Source organism: Salvelinus sp. IW2-2015, linkage group LG3 (genome assembly GCF_002910315.2).
Source record: "Salvelinus sp. IW2-2015 linkage group LG3, ASM291031v2, whole genome shotgun sequence".
Classification (NCBI taxonomy): domain Eukaryota; kingdom Metazoa; phylum Chordata; class Actinopteri; order Salmoniformes; family Salmonidae; genus Salvelinus; species Salvelinus sp. IW2-2015.
The window spans coordinates 24,383,852-24,394,183 of record NC_036840.1 but is presented as its reverse complement, the minus strand read 5'-3'; the positions used below and the strand labels follow the sequence as shown (position 1 = coordinate 24,394,183).

Here is a 10,332-nt window from a genome sequence, read left to right as displayed (position 1 = left end):
TTTTCTTGGGGTTGAGCTTTCTCTGTGTGTTGTTGTGAAAGCTCTGTCTCTTCTGGTGTGTTGTTGTTGAAAGCTCTTCTCTCTGTGTTGTTGTGTGAAAGCTCTTCTCTCTGGTGTTGTGTGAAAGCTCTTCTCTCTGTGTGTTGTTGTGAAAGCTCTCTCTCTCTCTGCTGTGTTGTTGGTGAAAGCTCCTTCTCTCTGTGTTGAGTTGGTGGAAAGCTCTCTTCTCTCTGCGTGTTGTGTTGAAAGCTCTCTTCTCTCTGCGTTGTTGTGTGAAAGCTCTTCCTCTCTGGGTTGTTGTGAAAGCTCTCTTCTCTCTGTGTGTGTTGGAAAGCTGTTCTCTCTGTTGTTGTTTTGTGGAAAGCTCTTCTCTCTGTGTGTTGTTGAAAGCTCTCTTCTTGTGTGTGTTGTGTGAAAGCTCTCTCTCTCGTTGTTGTTGTAGTTGTGAAGCTCTCTCTCTGTGTGTTGGTTGTGAAAGCTCTTTCTCTGTGTGTTGTGAAAGCTCTTCTCTCTGTGTGTTGTTGGAAAGCTCTTCTCTCTGTGTGTTGTTGTGAAAGCTTCTTCTCTCTGTGTGTTGTTGGGGAAAGCTCTTCTCTCTGTGTGTTGTTGGGAAGTGCTCTCTCTCGTTGTGTTGTTGTTGTGAAAGCTCTTCTCTCTGTGTGTTTGTGATGAAGCTCTTCTCTTCTGTGTGTTGTTGTGAAGCTCTTCTCTCTGTGTGTTGATTGTGCAAGTCTTTTCGTTGTGTGTTGTTTGTGAAAGCTCTCTTCTCTCTGATTGTGTTGTTGAAAGCTCTTTCTCTGTGTGTTGTTGTGAAAGCTCTCTTCTTTCTGTGTTGTTGTGAAAGCTCTCTTCTCTTGTGTGTTTTGTGAAGCTCTCTTCTCTCTGTGTTGTTGTTTGAAATCCTCTTTCTCTGTGTGTTGTTGTGAAAGCTCTTCTCTCTGTGTGTTGTTGTGAAAGCTCTTCTCTCTTGGTATGTTGTTGTTGAAAGCTCTTCTCTCTGTGTGTTGTTTGAAAGCTCTCTTCTCTCTGTTGTTGTTGTTGAAACTCTTCTTCTCTCTGCGTGTTGTTGTAAGCTCTCTTCTCTCTGTGTGTTGTTGTGAAAGCTCTTTCTCTCTGTGTGTTGTTGTGAAAGCTCTTCTCTCTGTGTGTTGTTGTGAAAGCTCTTCTCTCTGGTGTTGTGTGAAAGCTCTTCTCTCTGTGTGTTGTTGTGAAAGCTCTCTTCTCTCTGCGTGTTGTTGGAAAGCTCTCTTCTCTCTGTGTGTTGTTGTGAAAGCTCTCTTCTCTCTGTTGTTGTTGTTGTTTGAAAGCTCTCTTCTCTCTGGTGTTTGTTGTGAAAGCTCTCTTCTCTCTGGTGTTGTTGTGAAAGCTCTCTTCCTCTCTGTGATGTGTTGTGTGAGAAAGCCTCTCTTCTGCTTCTGTGTGTTGGTTGATGAAAGCTCTCTTCTCTCATGTGTGTTTGTTGTGAAAGCTCTTCTCTCTGTGTGTTTGTTGTGAAATCTTCTCTCTTGTGTGTTGTTTGTGAAAGCTCTCTTCTCTTGTGTGTTGTGTTTGAAAGCTTCTCTTCTCTTGTGTGTTGTTTGCAAATTTCTCTTCGTGTTGTTGCTAATCCTCTTCTCTGTGTGTGTTGTGAAAAGTTCCTCTTCTCTGTATGTTGTTGTGAAGCTCTCTTCTCTTTGTGTGTGTTTGTGAAAGCCTCTTCTCTGTATAGCTCTTCTCGTCTGGTGTCTGTTGTGAAAGCACTCTTTATTGTGTGTTGTTGACAAGCTCTCTCTCTCTGTTGTGTTGTTGTGGAAGCTGTATACTCCTGAGAGGGAAGTCGGTGGCTGCTGGTCTCATCATTTCTCTACAGCCCACCCAGGGGAGAAGAGTAGCACTCCCTATATCTCTCTTTTCTTTCTTCTCCCGCTCTCTTTCTTTCGTTGCTGCTTGAATGGAAAAACTGCCGTCCTCCTCACCTCTGTTTTCTTGAGGTTCACACTAATTTCAGCCACCTTTCATGTCCCCTCTCTCTCTCTCTCACCTTTCATGTCCCTCTCTCTCTCTCTCACCTTTCATGTCCCTCTCTCTCTCTCTCACCTTCATGTCCCTCTCTCTCTCTCCTCTCTCTCACCTTTCATGTCCCTCTCTCTCTCTCTCACCTTTTCATGTCCTCTCTCTCTCTCTCACCTTTCATGTCCCTCTCTCTCTTCTCTCACCCTTTTCAGTGTCCCTCTCTCTCTCTCTACTCTCTCTTCTCACCTTTCTTTCCCTCTCTCTTCTTGCTCGCTCCTCTCTACTTCATCTTTCCTTTCTCCCTTACCTCTCTTGCCCTCACCATCGCCCCCGTCTCTCTGTCTGTCTCCCATTTTTCTTGCTCCCTCTCTTTCTCTTCCCACCTGGGTCTCCGTTCTTCTTCTCTCTCTCTCTTTCTACCCTCATCCGTCATCCTTCCTTCTCTCTTGCAACCCGCCTGTCATCTTTTCTCCCACCCCCAATAGCTCCTTTATTCTCTACCCCCCCCACCCCCCCCCCTCCTCCCCCCTATCCTCCCCCCCTCTCCCTGTTTTTATCCTGTTGATTTGAAAGGTCACCTCTGCTCTGTTGTCATTTTCTAAACACACGTGTGCCGGCCTCCATTAGAGATCTTCTGATGAGATTTGGAGCCGCTGCTTCAGTCTTGAAACACCCACACAGGCGGGCAACCAAACACACAAACACCACACACACACACCAACACACACACACACACACCACACACACACACACACACACACACACAACACACACACACCCACACACACCACCCACACCAGGTCTTAGAAACTTGTACGTTCCGGGAAGAAACAACACACTCTATTCATCATTTCTCTCTCCCTCTCACACACACACACACACACACACACACACACACACACACACACACACACACACACACACACACACACACACACACACCACACCACACTCTTCTCACACACACACGCATACATACACTTTATGTTTTACTATCCTACAATTGATTTTCATTACAAATCCTATTTTCCCTAACCTTAACCCTAAACTTAACCCAAACTCCTAAACATAACCCCAAATCCTAATTCTAACCCTAAGCCTAACCCCTTAGCCTAAAATAGCCTTTCTCCTCATGGGGATGTGGGAAATGTCCCCACGAGGGAGAATTCTCCTTGTTTTACTGCTGGGGACTTGTGAGGATTACCCACAAGGATAATAATACACACAAACGCTCACACACACAACACACACACACACACCCTCAAATGCACACAGCACTCACGAGCCCCAGCAGTCCTATTGATCCAAACACCCCTCATGCCAAGTTCTGATTGGCTGTCTGTCATCAGAGGGCCCGTCGAACCAATAATACCTGCCACTGTGTATGGACCTCCGTAAATGTCAGTTAGTGTAGAATTATAGCTCAGCACATAGAGTGTGTGTGTGTGTGTGTACATTGTACAGTCTCTGTGTTCACAGCATAACAGGGCTGTCTATTATGTCCCTCTCAGTAAATCTATACGGAACTCTGTCATAGCCCCAGCGAGAGGATATTAGGGCCGTCCCAAATGGCACGCTCTTCCCTTTATAGTGCACTACGTTTGATCAGGGTCCGTGGGGAAGTGCACTATGAAGGGAATACGGTGCCATTTTGGGCCGCGGCCTAGCATTACAGTTCCCTGTCTGGCAGGTGGGAGGGTGTGGAGACGATGGGCTTTTGTTTGCAGTTTTATATTCATTGTGGTACTTTTACAAATGGAAACCCCTTTAAGTATCCCGTTTTTAATATGGTTGGAGAGCTGATTTCGGGAAAGGACATTGGAAGGCGATCAATATTTAGTTTCATTGAATGGGCCTCAGAGATCTGATTTTAGCTCAGACAGTCTATGTGTAGTCGGTGTTCCTGTTTTGAGGTTGTTTTCATGTTGACGGGATGTGTTATCTTGACCGTCGTACACCCCTGTTTTTTTCCCTCAGACCCATATGGACTGCCCCCGAAACCTGCCAAACCAGACCAAAGTGCGGGCCGTACCAACACCAGAAATACAGGTAAGATGGGTGTGGAGGAGCTTACACACTTACACGTGAGGATATAGAGTATACCACAACCAGTCCGGAAAGACAAGAAAAGCAAGTGAATGAGTGAGTAAAGAAAGAAAGAAGCGACAGAGAACGAGGGACGGTAAAAAAAAAAACGACAGATGGAGGATACAAGCCGGCGACATCTGTGGGATCTCTCTATTTAAATCCATCCCTTTATCTCTCTCATCCCTCTCGCTCTCTGTCCATCCCCTCTTTTCTTCTCCTCCCCTCGGAGCTAAGTGCCGCAGGCGAGGAACGACGGCTCTAATAGCTGCCCAGGGAGCGGGGGGGACCAGGGGCGCCATTTGAAGGAGTTATTATTGTCATTAGTTTGGGCGGCCTGGTTTCTGTTGGTCCGCGGAGAGAAGGGAGAGGAGAAGAAGAGAGAGGAGAGGAGAATGATAAATCGGAGGAGTGAGAGAGGAGAGGGAGAGAGGACAAGACAGGGGAAGAGTAGAGGAAAGGGGAGGAGGGGAGGGGAGGGGAGGCGAGGAGTGAGGAAAGAAGAGGACGATGAAAGGATAGAGGAGAGGAGCAAGGGAGGGATGTTGTCTCATGGCAGGGAACTTGTTGACCTGGTCTTTGTATTCTGTCTCTCCCAACCACATACAGACTGTCCCAAATGGCACCATATTCCCTATAAAGTGCACTACGTTTGAACGGAGTCCTAAGGGGCCTGGTCGAAAGTAGTGCACTATATAGGGAATACGGTGCCATTTGGGACATAGCCATACAGGCCATCTCTACTCTCTAATGTGAAGTGGATATGAGAGAACTGATGAGAGATGGAGGGCGGGAGAGATGAGAGCAAAGGAGGAAGCGCAGAAGACAGAAAAAGGGAGGGGGGAGAGAGGGAAGGAAGGAAAAAGGCTTCACTGTTGAAGGAGCAGAAAACCGAAAGAGGAGAAGCAAGAGGTATGGAGAGTACTGTTGAATAGGAAAGAGAGAGGGTGGGGAGTGAGAGATGGAGGGAGGAAGGGAGGTAGAGAGAACAAGGGGAAATGACGATAATGAAATGAAATTGGCATAAAATAATTACAAGTAGCCATCTGATACTGTAGATTATAGATGAATGACACTGCTCAGTGATCAATAAATATAATTTCTTCATCGAGGAACTGAACTAAATGTAGGTGGGGACATGCTATTTACACCATAAACACGTGGTGCGTGAGAACAGAGCTGGTGAAAGGAGGAGGAGGAGGTGGAGCGAGGGAGAGATGCTGGGGGAATGGAGGGATGGAGGGAACGAGAGAGGGATGGAGGGAAGAAAGCGAGAGGCGGAGAGCGGAATTGGCGTCTAGTATTAGCGTTTTGTCAGTCAGCTAGACAATCAGTCAGTCCTGCATGCATGGTAGGGGGCTCACAGTAGAGGGTGAGGAAGGAGCGAGGGTGGTGAGGAGGGGGGAGGCACAGAGCAAGGGAAGTCATTATGTCCACAAAAACCCAGAGAGTGGGAGAGCCACGGAGCGAGGAAGGAAGACGAAAGAAGATAGGGAAGAGAGGGAGAGAAAACGAGGGGGGAAATGTGCCAAGGATAGTGATAACCCAATCCCACGACCGCGCCTCGCATTACCGCCCTAACCGCTACCACCGCCAACATTTGCACGGTCAACACGACTTTCCTCACAGGCGGTCCCAAACCCAACAAACACCTGCTGGGCTATGACCGTACATGCGGTCGGACCATGCGATTGGGACCAGGTTCCAACCAGGCAGCATCACTGTGTGGTCTCTAGCTTTAGAGACCCAGATTGTGCCCCAAATGGCACCCTATTCCCTGTATAGTGCACTACTTTTTTTTACCAAAGCCATATGACACCCTATTCCCTATATAGTGCACTACTTTTTTACCAAAGCCATATGGCACCCTATTCCCTATACAGTGCACTAAATAGAGTGGGGTGGCGTTTGGGATGGGGTCCAAACCACCCAACTGTTCTGACTCCTTTATGTGGGCACGTGCCAATGCAACATAAACAGTGTTGTTAGGCGTAAGGGAGGAAGTGTGCTGCCTTGATCCCCGCACTGTGGATGGCTGTAGCTTCTAGCCAGAGCCACGGCTTCTCAGTGGGTCTCCACAGGCGCGCAGGAGCGTTCCAAACCCTCTCGTATCCAACACCGTCCACTAAGTCATGTCAATAGACAGAACACATATGCTCACATTGGCTGCCATTTTCTTCTCCTGTCGGGACGTTTCTGCCACTGTAACTACAGGAAGACGGTTAGTCACCTTGGTGTGGTACAGATATGTTTACTGGCGCGTAATATGTACCATATATAGAAGCGTACTGCGCTGCAGGGGGCTCCTTCCTCTGACACAGCCTAGTATATAGGTCCTGGATGGCAGGAAGCTTAGCCCCAGTGATGTACTGGGCCAAAAAAATAAATATGACAATCAAATATGGCGTTCGGCAGGCTGCAAGAGGATGTGCTAGCTGTTGTGATTGGCTCTTGGCTGTAAGTGCTCAATTGTATGCACCATATAGAAGAGGTCACACCCTAAATAAGGCAAGGCTAAATCAAATGAAATTGTATTTGTCACGTGCTCCGGATAGAACAGGTGTAGACCTTACCGTGAAATGCTTACTTACAAGCCCTTAACCAATAATGCAGTTCTAAGAAAATAGAGTTGAGAAAATAAATACTAAATGAACTAAAGTTAAAAAACAAAAGTAACACAGTAAAATAACAATAAAGAGGCTATATACAGGGGGTACCGGTACCGGGTCAATGTGCGGAGGTACAAGTTAGTCGAGGTAATATGTATATTTAGGTGACTTGTGTGACTGGAGTCTGACAATTTTTGGGGCCTTCCTCTGACACAGCCTAGTATATAGGTKCTGGATGGCAGGAAGCTTYGCCCCAGTGATGTACTGGGCCATTCGCACTACACTCTGTAGCGCCTTACAGTCGGATGCCGAGCAGTTGCCATACCAGGCGGTGATGCAACCTGTCAGGATGCTCTCGATGGTGCAGCTGTAGATCTTTTTGAGGATCTGGAGACCCATGCCAAYTTTTTTCTCCTGAGGGGGAAAAGGCATTGCCGTGCCCTCTTCATGACTTTTTTGATGTGTTTGGACCATGATAGGTTGTTGGTGATTGAAACTCTCGACCCGCTCCACTACAGCCCCATCGATGTGAAGTCCGGGATCCAGTTGCAGAGGGAGGTGTTTAGCCCCAGGGTCCTTAGCTTAGTGATGAGCTTTGTGGGCACTATGGTGTTGAACGCTGAGCTGTAGGCAATAAACAGCATTCTCACATAGGTGTTCCTTTTGTCCAAGTGGGAAAGGGCAGTGTGGAGTGCGATTGAGATTGTGTCATCTGTTGATCTGTTGGGGCGGTATGCAAGTTGGAGTGGGTCTAGGGTTTCCGGGATGATGGTTTTGATGTGAGCCATGACCAGCCTTTCAAAGCATTTCATGGCCACCGACGTGAGTGCTACGGGGCGGTAGTCATTTAGGRAGGTTACCTTAGTGTTCTTGGGCACAGGGACTATGGTGGTCTGCTTGAAACATGTAGGTATTACAGACTCGGTCAGGGAGAGGTTGAAAATGTCAGTGAAGACACTTGCCAGTTGGTCSGCGCATGCTTTGAGTACACGTCCCTGTAATCCGTCCGGCTCCGCGGCCTTGTGAATGTTGACCTGTTTAAAGGTAAAGTTATATAAAATTMTATTTACGTCTTTTATAAGGTTATCAAAATAATATTTTCTTGTGTCATTCTACAGGTGGTGCTGGTAACGCCACCCATCCCAGGGTTCCTAGCGGTGGCGCCGGGGATTCGGGAGGCGCAGGGGGCGAGAACGGACCCCTTACCCCCTCCAACGTGGCCGTCATCGCCGGCGCTGCAGGGGGCTCCGCCTTCCTCCTTCTGGTCACCGCGGTGATCTGCGTGGTGTGTTACCGGCGGCGACACGCCAAGCACTCGGAGTCCCACCACCCGCCCCTGTCACTCTCCTCCCTCACCAGCCCCAAGAGGCATGGCGGCGGGCACGGCGGCGGCCATGGGGGCGGTAACAACAACGGCTCGGAACCCAGTGACATCATCATCCCGCTGCGGGCTTCGGACTCGGCGTACTGCCCTCACTACGAGAAGGTGAGCGGGGACTACGGTCACCCCGTCTACATCGTCCAGGAGATGCCCCCCCAGAGTCCAGCAAACATCTACTACAAAGTATGAGGGCAGTTGCCATGACAACCTACAGTACTACCAACTACCATCTTACCCTGTCCTGTACAGTACAGTACAGTACCACCTACAGCCCACCTACAATATACCCTGTCCTATATAGTACAGTACCACGTAAAACCTACCTACAGTAGTCCATCACTGACTTACCCTCCAAAACCACCAAGACCTTCAGTCCCTTATACAGTATCTGAAATTCCCTATCCAACCCCAGTCCCAGCCACAGGTGTGTGCATCTAGCTAACTGAAGAGGCCATCCGCACGCCCACCCCTCTTCACTCGACTGTGTCACTAAGCTAAGTATGGAGGGTTTAGTATATAGCCCCCACCGGCCCCTTAAAAGAGGACAGGACTGGCAAGAGACTCTGGGGCCCACTTCTTTTTTTTTGTGTCTCACCATGAATCGAACCCCCCCCCCCACCAGAGCTGAAGAGAAGAGTCCCCTCCCTGTACACCATGAGGATAAGTGTGTGAGAACACGCACACCAAGCTAGTGTGAGAGAACACACACTAGTACCGCCACAACTTGGACTTCTGGGACTCTGACCCCTAGAAAATCCATCGACCAACCTTATCCTGAGATCTCTGTATTTCTCTAATGCTCCTGTCCTGTATCAGACCTACCTGCCTCCTGATTGGACCCTGAGGCTAACTGTGGCCCTTGATGTTATAACTCACAAATAGGATCCTAGTTTGTTTGTGTGTGTATGGTTTGTCATTGGACCAGGGGCCTCTGACTCTCTCACCCAATCAGAAAGCTGGGCTGGAGTCACGTGATCAATCGGTCAGACCAATCGAGTCTTAGTGACATTCAGAATCTTGTATATTTTAATAACGTGTGTGTTTGTGTATGTGTGCGTGCGTGCGTGCATGTGTGGGAGACTAGGATAATAATTCTGACACTGCTGTTGCACAGAAGTGTGTGTGCAGTTAGTGTGCTTTAGTACAGCGTGTGTGTGTGTGTGTGTGTGTGTGTTAATCTGTGTATACGCTACATGCGAGCGAATGTGTGTGTTCGCGTGTCTTTAGACTTGTCTTAAAAACCAAAACACAAAAAAGTGAGTGAATATAAAAAAAGGTGAGATTTTTTATCGCTAGCAACACTTACAGATTATATATGAATATCCAGTCATTAATTTCTAGACGTCTTMTTTTTTTTWTTTTTTATAGMTCTTTATTTTGATTCCTCCACTTGTAAAACAACACTTCTGTTATACTTCTAGAACTTTTATCCTGTGCTTTATTGTTTGCGATTTAGAAACCTGAACCTATTTCCTTCCCCTTTGAGTTGTAAATTAATTMAATCTCTTTGTTTTTCTTTCCTTGGCGAACTGAGGTCGTTTCTCTCTCCCTCTCTCTCTCTCATCGCCTCCCTCCCCCCTCTGGGCCTCCCCCTATGTATATTTTTATACTTCTTGTACTATGCTGTAGTTTTGAAGTTTAGACCTCGTTTGTGGAAGTTGTTGAGGTAGAAACCATCGATGAAAGTTTTTTTCAAACGCTTTTGAACACAAGGAAAAAGCAAGGGGGGGGAAATGAACGAGGGCGGGTTCCAAATGAAATGAAATATAATGAAAAGAAAGAACGGGAACCGGAGTCGCTGTCTAGGGGGAAAAGAGAAAGAGCGACTGAATGTGGAACTTTTGTTTAAGAAAAAGAGAGAAAAGACTGAAGAAGGAATTGCACACTAAAGAAAAGAAAGAGCGCGAGAAGAGATGGAAGAAGTGGGGGGATGGGAGGTGAATTGAGCGATGAGAGAGAAGAATCCCTGGGAAGGATAGAGAGAGTGAAACAGTGACTGTGGCGGAAGAGAGGAGCCTTGCCTTTAATGCAGTGCTGAGAAGGAGTGATGGACCCTAGGAGGACGGAGGAGAGGAACAGACACAAATGGATTTCAGGGGGAAACCTCACTSTGGAATAAGGAGGAGAGATTTCATCTAAAACACACACAGTGACAGACAGATACACATTCAAGATAACAGACACAGACAATACTCTTCTCTGAAGGGAAATGGCACGTTTCAAATTCTCCCGATTTTTACAGCTTTATGTATCAGACGCTGATTA

At 47.5% G+C, this 10,332-nt stretch overlaps 1 protein-coding gene across 1 annotated transcript in view; it reads left to right on the top strand.

Moving 5' to 3' along the window:
- Positions 1–9,931, top strand: part of LOC111980571 (ephrin-B2-like) — a 27,610-nt gene extending 17,679 nt beyond the window's left edge. The window contains exons 3-4 of the mRNA XM_070449571.1: positions 3,970–4,041; positions 7,805–9,931. Coding sequence (XP_070305672.1) covers positions 3,970–4,041; positions 7,805–8,256 — 524 coding nt within the window. The 3' untranslated portion in view covers positions 8,257–9,931. The remainder of the gene's footprint in view (positions 1–3,969; positions 4,042–7,804) is intronic.
- The last annotated feature ends 401 nt before the right edge of the window (positions 9,932–10,332 follow it).